Source organism: Carassius gibelio, chromosome A13 (genome assembly GCF_023724105.1).
Source record: "Carassius gibelio isolate Cgi1373 ecotype wild population from Czech Republic chromosome A13, carGib1.2-hapl.c, whole genome shotgun sequence".
Classification (NCBI taxonomy): domain Eukaryota; kingdom Metazoa; phylum Chordata; class Actinopteri; order Cypriniformes; family Cyprinidae; genus Carassius; species Carassius gibelio.
In genome coordinates this window covers 4,388,943-4,408,812 of record NC_068383.1, presented here as the reverse complement: position 1 = coordinate 4,408,812, position 19,870 = coordinate 4,388,943, and the positions used below count along the sequence as shown (strand labels likewise).

The 19,870-nt window shown below is 37.9% G+C and overlaps 1 protein-coding gene across 3 annotated transcripts; it reads right to left on the bottom strand.

Annotated features, from left to right (window-relative positions):
* Positions 1-424: 424 nt before the first annotated feature.
* LOC128025923 (AN1-type zinc finger protein 3) lies at positions 425-19,311 on the bottom strand. Of its 3 annotated transcripts, XR_008186296.1 has the most exons (7): positions 18,962-19,311; positions 7,644-7,684; positions 7,364-7,543; positions 6,939-7,004; positions 5,330-5,497; positions 2,890-3,044; positions 1,698-1,846 (listed from the first exon to the last, which is right to left on the bottom strand). XR_008186296.1 is itself a non-coding variant. In XM_052612537.1 (6 exons), the coding sequence occupies exons 2-6, from the start codon at positions 7,669-7,671 to the stop codon at positions 1,692-1,694; spliced, it is 597 nt and encodes a 198-aa protein (XP_052468497.1). In that variant the 5' UTR covers positions 7,672-7,684; positions 18,941-19,311; the 3' UTR covers positions 425-1,691. The 3 variants fall into 3 exon arrangements, 2 of the variants coding, with proteins under 2 accessions (XP_052468497.1, XP_052468496.1); XM_052612537.1 differs by lacking the exon at positions 2,890-3,044 and having other exon boundaries at positions 425-1,846; positions 18,941-19,311; XM_052612536.1 differs by lacking the exon at positions 2,890-3,044 and having other exon boundaries at positions 425-1,846.
* Between the last annotated feature and the right edge of the window lie 559 nt (positions 19,312-19,870).

Sequence of the window (19,870 nt, the reverse complement as noted above, 5' to 3'; positions counted from 1 at the left end):
CTTTATTGAAGAATTACAGCTCCACCACTCACTCAAATTTTGGGTCAGTACATTTAGTTTTTTGAAGAGCAAGTGTTTAATAGTTCTAATAAAGATTTCGATTTCAAATAAATGCTTTTATATTTTTTACTTTCTAGTCACTAGTCTAGTAACTTATTATTAACATTAATAATAAGAAATATTTTTGAGCAGCAGATCAGTTTTTTGCTCTATTTTATCATCAAATAAATGCCGCCTCGATGATAAGAAACTTAATTCAAAAAAGTAAATAAAAACCTATTGACCCCAAACTTTAAATGGTAGTGTATTAGTATATTTATGAATTGTTCTTCAGTTGTATAAATCAACATGTTTTTGCACAAGCTCTGTGTATATAAATGAAAATCACGCTTTAATATAGTAAAAATGAAAAGCACACCATACATCCTCTAATCCAATTTTATTCTTTTTCAGCAAAAGAGGAAAGGAAAAGGAAAACAAGAAAACAAAAAAGAAAGGCTACAGAAATTTATCTTATCCATATCTTCGTTTTTTTGTATGTTTTTTTTTTATGTTAACCTAAAAAGGGCAAAGTAATGCAGCTCTATGCTTAGAGTGAGAGTTAACCAGAAACACAAAGGAGGTTAAATAAGGATTTTTCTTAAGATACACAATATTCATCTTTTTTCTTCAGTTCTGTCCATGTCGACATCTCAACAGAAAACCAGTTAAAGTAAAAAAAAAAAAAATTCAAACAAAACAAAAAAACAGCGCCGGTAAATTGAGACTCCGCCTTCCACGTTCCCACCAGAGCTGAACACATCCCTCCATAACGCATGTGAGGGAGGGAAGGAAAGAACCAAAAAGAGTGAATGAATCAAGAGAATATAGAAAGAAAGGTTAGCATGAGCAGGCAGGAAATAAGTACAGGAACTAGTGAGCATGAAGGAGAGAAACTGAGAGAAAAAAGAAAGAAAAAAAGCCACCGAGATCTTTAAAAGAGGCAATCTGATGGGAGTCGTACGAGGTTACAGAGTGTGATTATTCAGACCTGAACAAACTAGTTCTCAGATGAGCTGTGGGCTGCCCTTTCCCAACCGAATCCAAACCGAAGGGTACCGTCTGATTTCGCCTCGGCCCTCGTGCCGAACAGCATATGAAAACACAGCTGTAAGTGCATATGTGAGTGTGAGTGTACGCAAATAAAACGGCACGGCTCTGATGCGGCCCGTCGGCTCGAGCTGCGTCAGAGCTATACCGGGCCTTTTTTTTTTTTTTTTTTTTCGGGACGGAGGTGACTTGTTTGATCCAGGTCACCCCCCTTCCCTCGGACAGTGTCTGTCATAGGAACGCTGGAGCAGGAGTTCCCAGAGGTCTCGATCAATCGATGTGTTTCCCCTGGAGTCGATCGCAGCCTCTGAGACGAGAGCAGTTCTCCCAAGTACAGACCGGCAAATTCGTTTGACCTGCTGACCTGCGTTTGGGTGTGTGGAGGGACAGATAACAGAAAGTTAAGGCTGTGCGGGTCGCCTGTGTGTGATGAGCACAAGGCTACTGATGGGGTCACAGGTCAGAGGTCAAGCAGGGGTGTAGGTCCTCTGAGATGTGTTGGGAGGAAAAAAGATGCCACTAACAGGTAAGTGAGTCATGTGGGCGGTGGATAAGCGTGTGTGTGTGTTGGTGTGTGTGTGTATATGTATGCAGCGGGGCGTTCAAGAGCACTCCTCTCCGATGCGCTGGCAGGTTCGGCCCACCTTGCGGTCCAGTTTAACCATCTTCAGCACGGCTTCCTCTCGGCCACGGCCCAGATGGTCAAACATACAGTTGTGTTGCTCCGGCAACCGGTGCAACATGCAGAACACATAACCTGAAGACGAGAGAGAGAGGGAGAGCGTTCAAAATGAGATGAAAGTGTTGTATAATCTGCTCAAGGTTGATTTTAATAGCTCAGCACGTGACCCTCAGTTTAACGTATTTTAACAGCATGCTTGAGAGCACATTTTGCTTCCCACACATGCCGCCTCTTTAAGACATCAGGAATGGCTCTGAAAAGTCACCAATTACGTCACTGTTAACCCAGCTGAAGTGATGGCTTTTTAAAATTAATGCCGGAGAGCTGGCACAGCGATTATAAGGAGCTCCGATCATTTCTAAGCAAAAAGAAAAGGATTTTAGTGGTGCTTGCCAATGCAGTGCAACACTGGCATGATGAAGGTGTTGTTGGAGGTGCTTACAACTGGAACAATTGAAAAAGAGCTAATCCTCCAAGTCTCGATGATATCCTAAAGCTAGATATTACTTGGGTCTATCCTAGAGTGCAAATCTCTTTACTGTGTTTTAGCCATTTTTTCCCCACTCCAAATCTAATTTCAGTTCTCAATTTAGTGTTCAGTCAGTATAAAAATAATTGTGCATTTATAGTGTTTGTAGCTTAGCTATGATAGAAGCTATGACAAGTTATTAAATTAATTCAAAACAAAATAAAATTATAATTTGAAAACAAATAAAATAAAGGAAATGTATTAGCACAAAAGTGCTATTTGTTTTATTTAAAAGAAAAATAATATGAAATAAAATATAATATGAAAAGCAATTTTTTTGAAACAAATTAAATAATTTTTTTTTTTTGATAAAATAATGTTTAATAAAAATGTAAGTACATTATACAAATAATAATAGAAAAAAATAGCATTTTTTGTATATTATATATTATTATAATTCTATGTAGTCTATTCATGTAAAAACTGTGATCTGAGCTCATTTCCAAGTAAATAAAAACCAGATCTGCACACGGAGGAGGATCCATTCCATCCTAAGAGCCTCATTAAGAAGAGAGTCTTGTTAAGCAGTTTAATATATTCATTAATACACATGGTGTTTTTAATGAGTCAGAGATGATTAAAAGCTTACAATGTTTCAATTACTGCAGCCACAGAAGAGCTGCACGGCACTGCACACACCAGTGCATCATGTAGTGCTATTCAGGAGCGACGTCGCTGAAGCTGCAGCCACATGGTCAAAAATGTGCATTTATATTGTAGATGAGTTGTCAGCTTTTGAATTGTCTGATGAGAAAGAAAAACATTGTGCAGCGTTGTTCTCACTGACTGCATGCAACCATGAACAAAGCATAATGTGCTGCCCAATTCATGAAAGATTCACTCAATTGGAGGCGGTTCATATTAACAAATTAAATCGATTAGCAGAGGTCTGAATCAGTCAAACACTTGAAGGAGTACTTTACCGAAAAACAAAAACTAGCTGAAAAATTACCCACTCTCAGTTTGTTTCTTTATGGGAACAAATTTGGAGAAATGTAGCATTCCATCACTTGCTCATAAATGGATCCTCTGCAGTGAATGGGTGCCGTCAAAATGAGTCCAAACATCACAATAATCCACACCACTCCAGTCTATCAACAGAAATAGATCCATCACAAAGACGGTTTTATCTTAAAACCATCGCTTCTGTCTAAAATGAATCCTTGATCCAAAATATAGCTTTTTCCAGAGACCGTCATCAGGAAATCAATCAGGAGAGAAATATATACAGATCAAGCACCATTTATTAGTGTAAACAGTTCTATACAAATAAGTCAGTGGATTTTCATGTGAGAGGACAACATGGGATGGAATTTTTCACTAGAGAAACCAATATTATGAACTGTGGACTTCTGTTTTGGACAGAAGCAAAAGTTTAAAGTAAAAACACCTTAAGGGTGGATTCATTTCATACAAGCATGCAGATTTTCACTTCACAATACATTAACTGCTGGATTGGAGAGTTTGTGGATCACTTGTGGATTATTGTGATGTTTTTAACAGCTGTTTGGACTCTCATACTGACGGCACCCATTCACTGCAGAGGATCCATCGGTGAGCAAGTGATACAATGCTAAATATTCTGATGAAGAAACAAACACACCTACATTTGGGATGACCTGAGGGTGAGTAAATTTTCTCGTTTGACCTAGGGATGTGCCTAAAACCATCGGCCAAAAGAGAATAACAACTGAAAATATCAGCTGAAATGATATGGCGTGCAGCACAGCGCAGTAGTTCAGCTGGCAGGTTTCACTCTCCCTCTAGCAGTACTCACTGCACGGTGAGACGCTCCGCTTAATATTCCTCTCTAAGGTTTTGCTTCTTGGCCCATCTGAACGCTCACTGGAAAATCAGGGTCCGCTCAAATAAGGTGCTGACAGGAAAGTTCTATGTAGCACACTTGTTCCTGTTTCAATGGTGCTACTGCTGTAACATGGTGTAGTATAGCTGAACTGGGCGGCGCTGGTAAAATGACGCTGCCCTCTCCTGATGCTATGCTCTGCTCACATGCTCCAATAATAATAGCTTTGTTGGACTAAAACATTCAGTTAAATCTGATTCTGTTGCATAGAACTTAAAAACCGATTTGACATTTAATATTACTATATTTTCTGTCCAATTTTATTGTTTTACTTTCAATTAAAGTGTGATTATTTAATTGGCTTGTATTTTTTAAATCCAGTATCATTCAAATTGAGTTAAAGTCTTACAAAACTATTTTATATCATTTAATAAAAATAAAAAATAAACTATTAATGAAAGCATATTCGGTCTCGGTTTACGCCGAAGTAAATCCAGAATTCTCAGCTTCTCTTCGGCCCAGAATTTTCATTTTGGTGCATCCCTAGTTTGAACAATTCTGTTAATTCGATTACTTGCTCACTGGACCACAGGTTATTATCCGTTACTGTACATCAAAACAGATTTCCTAACCATAGGATGAAAATGCGGCAGAGTTTTCGGCATCAAATAACTGCAGGAGTCCTGTCTGAGATAAACCCCGGTGGGATAATGACTCAGATGCGAGCTGTCACGGGAACAGACAGATTCATAAGTGTATTAGCAGAGCAGCGGGAATTGTCATTAGACTGATGACTTACAATACCACCTTCAGTTGAACAAAACAAGACAAAAAATAACTAGCACAGCCAGGAGGACTGATGTTAATGGCACAATCATGTTTAAATGCTCCTTTATTTCATTACCTACAGTTAGAGTCTAACATTTAAATGGCCGAGGGGGGTTAAAATGTACTCCTTTACTTCTGTAGAGATCGAAACATTCTTGCTGAAATTGCTAAATGTCAGTTAAGGAATGAACAAACCCACACGGAATCGGCAGAATTGGAAAGCCCATCATTTACATTATTCTACACGTCTCAGAACTAGTGATGTGATGTGACAACTTAAAAACTTTCGTTGCCATCAACAAAGCTGTCCAGATTTCAGGCGTGCGAATCAGGAAGCATTACAGTTTTGTCACATCATCTCACAGACGACAAGCCACAAGATGACGGCCATACTAACCACAGCGACAGGACCCCAGCTCCTGTTGTACGAGCTCCAGTTTGGTTTGGCAGCGATGGCACCGCCGACGGTTCTTTTGCTTGGGAACTCGTGGAGAATCTTCAGAACATGAGGCTTCACCGACACGAACACGCTTCTCTGGAGACGACTCGCTCTCCGATCCTGAGGCTGAACACACAACACACACACTTATGTAGTTGCAAGTGCATTGCTGTTTTAGATTTAAAGGATGTAAGTTGTTCTGAATGGTGTTCCCACTAATCCAAAGAAATTATGATTCAGAATATGAATAATTACATTTCAAAACTTTACAATACATTTTTCAGGTTCAGTAAGTCTATTCAATAGTAGAATCCTGCCATGATTAACTCATCCTCCACTTATTCCAAACATATAAGATTTTCTTTCTTCTGTTGAACACAAAAGATGATATCTTAAAAATGTTGGTAACAAAACAGTTAATTGTAGATATTAACTTCCAGTTTTTTCATACAAGGGATGTCAATGACTTATGTCAACTGTTTGGTTACCATTTAACAATAAAAAAATAAAATAAAGAAATAATTATGAAATATATATTAAATATATTTAATGCATTTATCCGAAACGGTGTACACCTAAAAAGTTCTAAAAAGCAAAAAAAAAAAAGAAAAGAATATTTTTTTTTTTTTTTTTGCTCAACTGAATAAAGGTAAAGGGGGTTGGAAGAACTTTAAAAACTTTTTAGGTGAACTATAACTTCAAGTAGTAATACACAAATCGATTAATTACACAAAAATAGAATACTGCATAGCCTTACTGTATAAATTAAATACATACTGATTTTTATTAAAGCTACATGAGTTGTTAAGTCAAGAGCAGTCAGTCATATTCTTTTTCAACTGTAGTTAGATTAACATTAACAACAAAGACAGCAGCTTGTCAATTAGGCTGCTGTCCCTTTAAAACCTAATGCACAGATGTAACATCCTGGTACACATAAATTTGTGTCATTGCAAGTGCATTCTGATATCATTTTATGTATATTTGACCAGATAAACAAAATAAGCGACAAAAGAAAACTAAATCTGTAATCACAAGCTGTCTGAGGGGCGACTTTCTGTGCATGCTTCAGATGTGTTATCTCTAAATATATCGCCATAGCACCCAGTTCTAAGAAGCGGGTATAACTTGGACCCACTGCAGAGGGATGACAGAGGTGGCAGAAAAATTGCAAATACACATCGTTTGACCAAAGCTTCTACTCTACTGATTTAGCTCTCTCTGCCCTTGGTTATTCAGTATAAACCAGAGCTTCCAGTGGTTTTAGAGCTTTAAAACTCTTCCTTTTTGTGGATGGAGAGGTGGAAAGAATGTAAAGTAATGAAACATTTTTGCATTGATTCACAAAAAATGTACACAAAAAAGAATAAATCAATTATGTTAACTTACGGAGAAAGTTAACTTGTGTAATTTGCAACACCTGATTACCTTCAAACAGATGCTTTGAGTCTAACCACATTCATTTGCTGCTGTAGATTTACAACTCCGTTCCTCAGTGGTGTGATGTGCTAGACGATTATTAAAAGCTGCCAGACACACACACATACAGAACAGTGGTGAGGTGTACCTGAGTCGCAGGGTCGTTTTGTAGGAGTGGATAGCGTGCCGCGAGCTGTGTCTGTACTGGAGACTTCTGGGAGAGAGAGAATGATATAAGATTTAGATTTATGCATTTGGCAGATGCATTTATTCGAAACTATATATACATTGCATTTATCAGTTCATGTGTTCCCTGGAAATCAAACCCATGACCTTGGTGTTGCTATTTAGAAGCGTTTTTCCCTGCAACCCTCCATTTGAGAACCACTGGTCTAGATCTCAAAGGATTCAGATTTTCAGGTTGTCTTCAACTGCAGTATTATCTTGCAGTGGTCTATCATTCTCTATGACAGCTGTGTGATATTAAAAAAATAAGGGCCCATCTGAGACTAGATGCAACAAGCGTTGAAATGTCATCTCAGTTATTTGAAGACAGAATTTGTGTGTCCTCACCGTCCTGTGCAGGAAGAGGCGTGGCTTCTGTCGAGGGCTCTTCAGAGCTGGCTGGCTTGGAGGACTGGGTTTGGCTACTGCTGCTGCTCGTCTCGTTACAGAAGACTGCTGATTGGCTATTGCTTGAGCTGGGGGCGGGCTCTGGAGTGCAGTCCTCGTCTGGTGGTTTCTTCTGTATGTCTGAGGGAGAGAACAGACAGAGCATCACTCAAACACAGTTCAGACACACTGATTCAAGTATAACTGTGATTATATAGACCATGTGATGTAAGTCACTTACCAGCAAAACATTTGGAGCATAGGTTCATGGTTTTGCTGGACCTGGAGAGAAAAAAAGGATAGAAAGAAGATGTTCCCTTGAATATCTATATAGAGAAATTCCATAATTCTTCGTACAGATTTCAATACAAAAAAAAGAAAAGAAAAACAAAACGAACACAAATTAAAGGGTTCCCATACTTTATCCAATGCATTTCCTACATGACCTTTCCAATTGTTTGTGATTACTGGATAAAGGTGTGTAGAAGTGAATTTGATTTAGAACCAGTTCTTCTGACTCACTGAAAAGAACTCAAAAAGTCTTGAAAAAACTATTTGCTCACAAAACAAACAACCCTATGGCTTGCAATCAACTTTTCCCCAACACAAGAGCAATACCTATTTAATAAGCTATTTTAGTGGGGACATTTGAAAAACAAATGGGAATTGTTTGCAGTGTGAACAAAGCCTCAGAGGCCTCTTCAGTGGAGAGCTCTTCACTGTTCTTTGCTTGCAGTCTGAGGGTGGTGACATCAAACACTTTACTTTACACACACGCAAACAGCCATTGCACTTCCTGCACACGTTTGAAACTGTCTCCCAGGATGACACAGGTTACCAATGAAAACAGCATCAACAGACCTTCTTCAGCACAATCAAGAGCAATCATAATCAGCACCCAATCAAGGAGGCGGAAGGAAGCATGGGGAGAGAGCAGGGCATTGTGGGTAGGAATAATAAATATTAAGAAGATGTGCGCACATTAGAGTCTTGAAGAGCACATCACTACATGAACACACCACTGGGGCATCTGTGTGTGTATGAGGAATAAAAAGGTTGGAAAGTTGTTTTTGACAGTGCTGATTATAATGATTGTCACTGACATATTATGACTGGCTGATCAATGCAATAAAGCCCACCAACAAAAAACTGGTCCACAAATCAGCCAGAATAGATTGCATGGGTGGAAGATTAAACTAATTATAAAGTCTACAATTCGACAACCAATGATACATCACCACTTTTGATCAAATCCAAAATGTAACGTACAAAAGAATCTGTGAGTGAGGATATTTTGAACAGCCACTTGAATCGATAATTAAACCTACACTCCATACTTGCAACTTTCATTACCCTTGCTATGTTCACCAAGGATTTGCTGGCTAATGATCCAAAAAGAAAGTGATTATCAGTAATTAAAGCTACATGATGAGAGCTAGTAACAAACAAGATACTTGCTAATATATTATGCAGCTGTTGTGTAAATGGTTGTGTAAAAGAAAAATTAAGTGGTAAATGATTGCATTAAAACCAATAATGTTTAAAATGCATTCAACTTCAGTTGGGGAGAAAAAAAGCACATACCCACACACAAAAACACAAACATTTTAACTCTAACATACATGACATTTACCCACATTGTGCAGTAGGGATGCACCGGTTGACTGGCCATATACCGGTTTTTGGTCTTTTTTCGGCCAATTTTTCCAGAAGTGCGCTCGCGTGCACAGACTACATTGTAATCATTCGCTATCATGTAATTTGTGTGGAAGTGTTTCCAAATCTGTGAGCAGGACACGGGCAGCCGTTCAGCACTGGAAGTGCATAGCTACACGTCTGAAAGCGATCAGCCGTTGGTGTACTGGCGCGTACAAAATAAGCATTTTTTTTTGTAAAGTAGAATTGCATACACGTTTGAAAAGCCAGAAGTAAACGTCAGTTCTGGATAGGATGATTATTTTTACTTTACCTTAAAATTGATTTAAAAATCACCTGCTGTAGCACACTTAAAAAAAAATTTAAGTGCTTCATTCATCCAATTAAAAAAATGTAGGGTTATGATTCACATCTATATTTTTTTAACTTTAGACAACAGTTATTCAAATTTCATTAGCTCAAGTTTAGAGCTGAAACAACGAATCCATTTAATCGATTAAAATCGATTATTAAAATAGTTGTCAACTAATTTAGTAATCGATTCGTCGCTAAATAAATTTTATTTGCCATAAGCGGCTCATTTCGTGCATATTTCAAATCTGCGGTGACCAAAGTGTGGCAGTAATGAGCCACCGGAGGTTTTACTCAGCCAGTACAGCAGGTGAAGTAGCGAATAGCCAATAGCTGGCCTCGTTTTATGTCACGTGCTTCCCGAACAGCGTCTCTGCAGCATTCAGCGGGAAGTGGGAGTACTTTACTTTGAGCCTTCAAAAAAGAAGAGTAACCTGTAAACTCTGCACTACTGAACTGTTTAAGGGGCCGTTCACATATCGTGTCTTTTGCGTGCTCAAGTTCGTTATTTCCTATGTAGGCGCGCAGTATGCACTCTCATAATGGAAGCGACGCGGTCGCGACACGCACGCGGTGCGATGCGCCCGTTTTTCCAGGCGCGTCCACACCGCATCCATTTATCCTTTGCTGAAATTTCCGGGTCTTCATGGAGAGGGCACGTCATGGAGAGAGCACGTCATGGTTGCTTAGCAAAGGCAGACGCCTCAGGGGCGCTTCTGCCCGAGCGCTTTGGAAAGAAGGAGAAAGCGGCGCGACTAGCGTTTTCCACGCGTTTTTAGGTGCGATATGTGAACGGCCCCTAAGAATTTTATTTGTGCAGATTCTCCAGTAACGTTACAAGGTTGTTTGCAAATGTTTAGTCGTAAAAGCTGATAACATTGCTTTTTAACAGTTAACATTTAAAGCTTTACAAACATGTTATGTGATCAGTTTGTCGTTTACCAGTTCATAATTCAGACTTGCAGCCTAATTATGACTGAATGAGAGAGGTAAATGTTTGAGTATATTTAAAATGCACTTCTTTTCTAAGTATTCACTGCTCTTTTTCACACAGCAGGTTTTTTGTGTGTGTCCCATTTTTTTTTTCTGGACAACCTTCTGATGGATTTTACTTTAAATTGTGAGTTCCATTCAGGTTTCATGCCATTGGCACTTTTTTTTCGAAGGATTGTTTACAATTTCACAGCATAAGCTATAAAGCTTTTTCCCAGTAAATAATAAAATACAATGCACTGCAATTTTATTCTGTTTTATCCTTATACTTCGTGAAAATATGTTCTCAAAGATTCCTTAAGCTTTGTTTGGGATGTTAAACTACTTTAGGAGCTCTAAGGACTGCCATGGTGAAAACAATATTTGAAATCTCCTTGTGAATTTTGCTAGAGTATGGGTCAGTGTTTTGATTGCAGAAGAGTTTGACAAAGGATTACTAACATAATAAAACAACTCCAGGTATATTTTTGATGAGGATATGACAATGCAAAATGGTTAAAATCTCTTAAAAATCTATGCTGAATGATAAAGACCCTTTATTAATAATTTACTTGGGGAAAAAATGGAAAAAACTAAAATATAAGTACATAAACCGATTAATCGATTAATCGTAAAAATAATCGACAGATTAATCGATTATCAAAATAATCGTTAGTTGCATCCCTACTCAAGTTAAAAAATATGTGAATCATTACCCTACTTTGTTTTTTAATTGGATGAATGAAACACGTTGCATCTTTGTTTTATTCGCATCAACATTATTTAATTTTAACATTTTGGAATAATATATTTATATAGCATAATTTTATTTAGTCTCACTGGTAAAGATATATATTTTTTTAAACCAAAACTAAAATACTGAATGCTGATTAAGAAACATCTTATTGAATGTGTGTTGATTGTGTTGTTTGGACTGTAGAACTATGCAGTTATTGCCTTTAATTCCACATGGTTACAGTAAATCTTTTAATTTAAGGCCAGTTCTATGTAGTTTCAACCCAATTCAAAAACAAAAGCTAAATGCTGATGTCTGTACCATCTGTGTTTGTATTGAATGTAGGCTACTTATTGTGCAATTTCAGATGGTTATTGTTTTTCAATAGCCAAAAGCCAGTTTGGCCAATTAAATACCAAATAAACATCTTATTTATGCACACTTTCCTTCTTTTTTGTTTGTTGCTTAAAGATAAAAATAAATAAAGGAAAAATCGAAAATCGGTATCGACCAGTTTGCTTGTAAAAAAAATCTGTATCAGAATCGGCCATGAAAAATCATGATTGTGCATCCCTATTGTGCAGCCAAACTTTTAGATATTTTCAGGAAATGCAACTTTTTTTGTGTGTGTGTGTGTGCATGCATGGTCTTCCTCAGTCACATGACTCCAGCTCAATCAAGCGGCCTCTCTCCGGATTAATCTGACATCTTCTGTTAAATGTCAACTGTAATTAAGGCTTATGAAATGAGGAAACAGCCCAATCATCACACCCTTAATCAAGCCATTTAACTAAATAACACCGAATCTAATTCAGAGACGTTATTGATGCCGTGCTTCCTACAGAATGAACCCACCTGCCAATAATTGGCTCTAACTACATACTAAACAAAACAATATTACCATTTTAATGTTTTACTTATTATTGTTTTATATAATTAAAAAGTTTTTCAAAAACAGCAAATATGTCTCTTCAAAAGATGATGCTATATCTACAAACATACTCAAAGTCTCAAATGCTATTAAAAAGCAATTCAGATTCGGGGGCCGTTTTGACGGATCCAAATGTAACGATTCACTCAAACAGGACACTCTAGACTCTTAGCATCTATTCACCAGCATGTGAAGTCCTACCTAATAACTGAATACACACATAAACCACCACATCTCTGTATACGTGACGTCAACATCTGCAGAAACTCAGCTAGCAACGAGAACGTTGCATATTTTAAAAAGTAACTGCTGTTCAAGGTCTAATATTACTGCAATTACATTGAAAGAAAAATAAAGTAACACTGAATTGGTTACGGCTTTCTTTAGCAGTAATGAGAGCATTTTGTGGGAATCACAGGGGACGGTGGATCCAAACACAACAGATGATCTCACTCTCCACACTCATTCCCTGCCTGCACCACCTCCCAAAAGATAATGCATGCTTGAAAATGACAAGACCGACGTGCTAACAGGTGTTAAAATGGAAGATGCCAGATGGAAGTTCGGAAATGGGATGAAAAATGAAACGCCACTGCTGCCCTTCACACTTCAGCCCCTCTGAACTGCAGCGCCCTCTATCTACACGTATAAAGAAATGTCTTTGTGGAACAGTACTAGGCTTGGGCGGTAATACGGTAGGTAATATGGTATACCGCGGGATCTAAGAGTAGCAACGGTATCAGTTTCAATACCTTCATACTAAAAAAAACCAATGCACTTATATGGGAGACAAGGATTAATCGAAGCTGAATCGGAGCTGAAATAACAGCCTACTGTTTTGGGCCAGTTACTCAAGGAGACGAGGACCCACTTCTCTGGTGGAAAAATGCTGCCTTGACTAGATATGATGCCACTTGCCATGTTTATGTTAATTCAACTCTGGTTGACTGTTGTGGGTCTATTTGCACTTTTTTTAATAAGCTGCTCTTTGCTATGAAAAGTTGTTTGGGTGGTGCGATTTAATTTTAATTGATTTGTGTGCACGTCTCTGCGTGAAAACTGTTCTGGATGTTTATGTTATTTTGTCATTGTTTCAGTATTAGTGTTTGTTATTCAGTTTCTGAACGGTTTGGGCACAAGCCAACAGTTTGGTGATGCTGTCTGAGCCTAACGTCATATTTTTTTTATTATTCACGGTAATACCTAAGTAAAATAGGGAGGAGGTTTGACAGTATCAAAATTTGGATACCGCCCAAGCCTAAACAGTACAGATTTTGATTCAACTTTAAAATCAAACATTTTTGCTATGAATAATGAGATCTTTTGGTTTGCATTCATACAGTTGTAAACAAAAACAAGTGAAATTACATATTAGATTACCCATATATAGAAGGATGTGCTGTTGTTTTACATTTCAAGTAGGTGTGCACAATTTTTCTTGACACTGGTTATCAAAACAGAGCTGCATTTGCCTGTGCCATTCAACACTGGCTGGGCAAGTCTACACAAGGTTTAGGCAAGAACCACTCATGTTTCAAGACTGCTTTTACACATGCAACAGGTTAGCCGAAACCTTTCCCTCAAGTATTGATTTTCTAGGTTTTACGCTTTGTCCAATCTAAATAACTATCTTACAAAAGCATGCTCGATTTAACGTATGCCAAGTATAACAAATATAGGCCTACACTTCACGTTTTGATGGAAAACAATAATTAGACCACTGGCATTAGTGACACTGCATGCCATTAGTATTATAAGTGAACTACAATTTAGTCCACATTAATCCTTTCAAACTAAAACCAGATATAAACAAGTAAAAGTTTATACCGATGCAGCAAAGAACCCAGAGAAAAATAAAGCACGGAGGAAATTTATAAGAAATGTATTTATGTAATGAAGGCTGTGGTTCTTCAGTTGAACATGTGATTTAAATCTGGAAATTCAAAAAACTGAGTAAACCCTTAACTCTTAAAGGGTTAGTCAACCCAAAAATTTGCCCATGAGTTTCTCACCTTGAAGTCATCCTAGGTGTATGAGACTTTCTTCCTTCATAAAACTTTCAAGCTGTTTGATGCAACTTAACAGGTGTTGCAATCCATCAGTCCATGAGAAGTTTGATAAAAAAAGCACATCCATTACAAAAAAAAGTGTCTCACATGGCTCCGGGGGAGGGGGGGTGATGGGTGGGTTGAACAAAGGCCTTCTGTAGCAAATTGATGCATTTTAGTAAGAAACATATCCATATTCAGAATGTAATAATCACTTTAATCTAGCTTGCGCTCAGTTATAAAACAGAAGCAGCTCCGAGCAGATGACGTATGAGGTCAGTGTAAAACCAACATTTGTTAACAGTAGCAAAGGAAGCAAAGTGTCCTTGTAAGGAAAACTAGTATTGTCTTAGCTTATATCGAAATCCTCGTTTTGTAATTAGTGACCATTGTTTTGTTTATAGCTTTCTGTTGCGTTTCCGCGTGCGTCACTTCTGAGCTGTGCATGTGCAAAGCTGACCTCCATACGTCATTACCCTGAAACTACTTCGTTTACAACTGTGAGACACTTTTTTATTGGATGAGCTTTTTATTAAAATTCTCATGGACCGATGGAGTGCAACACCCACTGAGTGGCATCAAACAGCCTGAAAGATCTAAGACAATTTTTAAAATAACTCCAACTAAATTTGTCTAAAAGAAGTAAGTCATATACACCTAGGATGACTTCAGGGTGAGTAATTTATGGGCTAATTTTCATTTTTGGCTGAACTAACCCTTTAACTGTTTATGAGGTTGGGTGACTAATTATTAAATGCATTTAAAAATTAAATAGGGATTTGTTATAAAATGGCTTAAATGATTTTGTAACCATTTGTAAACTAAAAATGTTTAATGCTTCCTCAAAGCTTCATACTAAACAATAACAATAATTCCATTTAATCATGGTCATTTAAATGCACTTTTTTTTTTCTTTGGAGCTTGCAGTTAGTGCTGGGCGGTTTGAACAAAAATTTATATCACGTTTTTTTTTTCTAAATTATGCCAGTTTCCCGGTTTATGACGTTTTTTTTTTTTTAATGCATAATCAGGTGTACAATGATATTCCAAGATGTGCTTTTAGCCCGACAGCACTTGCATAAAATGGTTGTTTGGTTGACGTCGGATTTTTGGAAACCAAAAAACCTCCAAACAACAGACCCGGCTCCTCTTTTTGTTCTACAAGTTCTGCAGCATCCATCTTCCCATACTCCGTCTGCAGTGCATATGCAGTCCATAGCACAGACTTATTGTGTTTTCACACAAGACGCGTTTGCAGTCCGCTACTGATCCCTGCTCATTTTTCCCGTGAACAATGCGCTTTCACTTTACTTCGGCGCCTGCAGCACAGCAAAAATAGACTCCGTATGTTAACAATCGCTGCACTGCTGCAGACGCACCGCTCCTTGAATGCACTGACAGACCGCAACCTCGTGCAGTATGAACGCTGGAACCTGTTAACATGGGTGCGTAAAAAAAAACACGCAATACACACTGCAGATGAAGTATGTGTGAAACAGGCGTTATAACGTAACACCAGAGCACTGCTGAGTTTACCCTCACCATGCCTCGCAGTCGCTGCAACATTGTAAAGGGTCTGTCTGAAACAGTGTCGCGCAGACGCGGCGCAGCATAACGTTCATTCTGAACGTTGAGTAATTAAATACATTGGTATGGCGGTTTATATAAAATTTATATCGTAATGAAAATTTACACTGGTTTTCGGTACAAACCGGTTTACCGCCCAGCACTACCTGCAGTAATTATAAAAATAAAATAAAATAAAAAAAATCACAGTAAAAAGGAAAACTGGGACTTTGACATTACAAGGCTGAGTCAATATACACCTCTTTCAGGACATTTACTTTATCATTTCCTACATCTATACACAAAGCAAACCAGTCAACCTGTTCAAGTCGGAGTCTGAAAGGGAAAAACAGTCAAGGAATCAGAATAAAGATGGGCTGTGGTTTAAATCTGCAGGACACAGCTATCAAAAGCCAGATATGATGTGCCATGTTAACGTCCCTTTTCAAACCTCATGTGCATCTACAATGACAGCAACTGTCACTTGAATAGAGTCCAAAATAAACCACTGCTGCAATCTATTGGGAGTGTTTCAGTCACACAAACATGACATTTAAAGCAAAGAGCTATACTATAGGGATCATGACAAAGATGAAAAGACCAATTTGTGGATTATTCATCACTTGTCATCATTTTTAATCTAACAAAATACACACACACCCATGTACTCTCTCACACACACACACACACACGCACACACACACACACACACATTGAGGTAAACCTTGACTTCGTTCCAGAGAATGCTTCTGACCAAATGACAGCACTCAATTGGGTCATTAATTTAATATTGCAATAAAGCATGACATTGCATTCTGACATTTTTTTTTTGTGGCTAGTTGCACTAAAGAGGTAGTCTCAACCCAAACTCACAACACTGGTTCAGTGAACCTTACTTTGTTGGAATGTGTGGACAAAAATGGTCTTCTAATTGGTTGCTGGATGACAAGTCGACAGATGTGACTGATCCACCACTGATTAATCAATTATGAAGATATGCACATAGAATTAGCAGGCATTTCTATCACATTCAGTTCCCTAAATCTCCTTTGTGAAACACTGACTTATCAACCAATTTACGATCTAATATACAAAATAAAAAAGTCAGATTAAGCCTTTTCTTAAAATAGTTTAGTTATGGGGTAAAGTGATCAAATCACTTGATTCACAAGCAAAGTAACATGTAATTACTGGTGTTACATCAGCATTTGATCCAACCTTTGCTTTATCTGTTTGTTTTTTTTACTAACGAAAGCAAATTGACAAATGGCTAATAAAAAGCTGTGGAATGATCACTTGTCAGAGGTCTGTCTTGGTCTTGCCCAGATCTGGTACATTTGTTTAAAGCACAGACAGCTAGAAGTGTCAAATGACTGCACCTGTGAGCCTGACACATGCTTGAAGAAGAGCCCTGACTGATGTGTCACTCGAGGAAAAGGCAAACTGTCATTAGCCTTTGATGACTGTGTCTACCTGAACAGCATTTTAAGTAGGGCTGCAATATTAATCTAAATTAAATCGCAAAGACAATAAATCGCGATTAGGCAGAAAACGCGATTGTCATGTGTAACTTTCAGTGAAGCAGTTCTGTGATCAGCAGTAAATCTCCATCCGAAAATCCAAATATGCCCCGAAGAAGGAATCCAGAAAATGCCTATTGCTACAGCTGAATAAACAGATTAAACTGCTTTCACTGATTCAACTTTTTATTATTATAATTTTCATCGAAATAAAGTTTATCTAGAATGAAATGCTAATCAACATTGCCTTTATCACTGCTTAGAATACAATGAAATACTGTGTGCCCTTAATTATTCTGTTTAAGAAGCCACATCATCTCACTGAAGGATTTATTTCAAACACTTGACTAACGTTATGAAGTGAATTTGTAGTAAAAAAAACATTATTAAATGTGCTATTTTCAACGTGCTCTCAGATGGAGCAGAATTACTTCACAGAGCCATAGTTCACAGAGAAGATAAACAAACAGCTTTCATTATCGCAAGCAATTTCATAATTCTACAATTATGAAAAAGATTTTGCATAGCTAGTCAGAGAACTAAGGCTCTGTGTAGAAAATATTGCTACACCTGAAAGCAGGTGACGGAGATTTACAACTAATCACAGAACCTGCTTTAATGACAAAATGTGCATGACAATAGCGATAAATCGTGTTCGATAAATCATGCAGCCCTAATTTTAAGGCTTCAGAACTGTGCATCAAATGTTCAAAATGTGGTCTAGGTAAGAAGGAAAAAAAAATCCCAAAATGTTGTCAAGGACAAGAGTTTTCAAATTGGGGCAAAGGGACCCAAAGGGGCCGCAAGGGAGTGCTAGGGTTCAGTGGAAAAGTTTACAGAAACGCAGTGTTAAAAAGGCATTCTAAAATAATAATAAATGTAAAAAAATAAAAAATACAAATGCATAAATAATCCAGTAGGAAAATGGTGCAATAATGCAATAGAAAAATATATATATATTTATAAACATTAATGATTCACAGCATAAACTTGATCATTTACACACACACACACACACACACACACACACAAAAAGAGAGCTGCTTTTTTTTTATTCTAGGATTGTAGCCTCTAAAAGATCGAAACCCCCTTGGTCTAGGAAGCCTACACACAATGTTTTGAAATGCATGTCTCATAATGTCACCTGTGATGCCCTAAAAAGCTATCTAGGTAGCCATCTTACTAGGTTCTGAAATACAATCCAAAAATGATTGTCAACTTAAATGTTGCCTAAGTAGGCAGGACGCTAGATTTCAAATACAGCCAAAAAAATGTAAATAAAAAATAAAATGATGGACCGAATCAAAATAACAAAGAAAGATGCCAAAAAAATAAATCTGCAAACGGTCTAAAATGCTACAAACAATCCATAAGTTTTCTGAATACAAAACGAACATTATGCAATCTATAATGCCCAAAAAAGCTGTGAAGATAAGGCTTTCAAACTCAGCCAATGATTGTGACAGAGGACAGTAGGAAATGAGTGATCTGTCAGTCCAGCTCACAAGGCTCGTTAAAAACCACCAAATCGCCCAACTCTGCTTTAGATGAGCCTGGATATTTAAATGCAATGTGTGTTTGATGGATGTATGAGTCTTATGCGTGTTCGAGGGGAAACAGCAGCTGTGGATGTGAAAAACAGGAGTGGTTGTTCCCCACCCCCATCCAACGGCCTACAACAATGAACAACAAACACTTCACATTTCATTCACATTTTTCGCCGTGTCCACATCTAATTCGGCGCACAGGTATACTCACGTGTAAAATTAATCATCTTACCCCCAAAATCCACAAGGGCAGCGGGGAGGAATACTAGGCGGCTTGCTGCGCTCGCTTCCTGTGTCCCCCATGGTGGCGATGTGAAGGCGGCAGGTTTCTGCGGGAAACACCGGGGATCCGCTCGCGGCCTAACGCTTTTGCGGGAATTCCTCGGCTCGACGTTTAATCAAAAACGCTTTACAACGAAATCCCCGAGCTGAAAACAAAGCATAAGAAGTGAAAGACGCGGACACGAGCGGCCGTTTCTATGAATTCGATGTAATTTTTGACAAAATTCAAGAAATTAACGGCCGCGTACAGTCCGACGGACCGCACCGGGAGTCGAGGCCGATCAGCTGGCGAGTGGAAGATACCAAGTCTTGAATAGGGTTTTGTTAATCATAAGTAAAAAATAATTTAAACGACAACATTCCGGTTTTGCTTATATTCTCACAAAAACGTGTTGTGTAAAAGTTAAATACATATTATTATGTTTACGTGTTCGACCATGTATATATTAACATCACATTAATAGAGTTTTAGCGATCCAATATACCCCAAAAAAGAAATTGGAACTTCCCAAGCTGTATTCCTTGTATGTAAAGGGGATTTGTGCTTTAAAGCTGTTTAAGTACAAGACCTGCTGCAGACCCGTACATACGGTAGCCTTGACTACAACGCATATTTAAGCAAAATACAATTGTATTAAAAGAATGAAATAACACTTCAAATACATGACATTGAATATCACACTGACAACACGCTGGCTCAAGGCCATACAGTTTTGCATCTTTCTCTCTCTCTCTCTCGGAAGGGTGGGTTTCCAGTGATTGAATTGTATAAAAATCTTAACTTCTATTATATATGTACCTTTTTAGAAGTTGTGTTGAAAATATTCAGGGTACATAACTATTTGTGTCTACACACTTC

Excerpts from the sequence above, each read along its gene's own strand:
- LOC128025923 (XM_052612536.1), bottom strand. The coding sequence starts at position 19,032 with ATGGGGGACACAGGAAGCGAGCGCAGCAAGCCGCCTAGTATTCCTCCC. Across the intron at positions 7,685-18,961 it reads TGCCCTTGTGGATTTTGGGG|GTCCAGCAAAACCATGAACC; the intron begins GTAAGATGATTA and ends TTTTCTCTCCAG. Across the intron at positions 1,847-5,329 it reads GCTGGGGTCCTGTCGCTGTG|GTTATGTGTTCTGCATGTTG; the intron begins GTTAGTATGGCC and ends TCTCGTCTTCAG.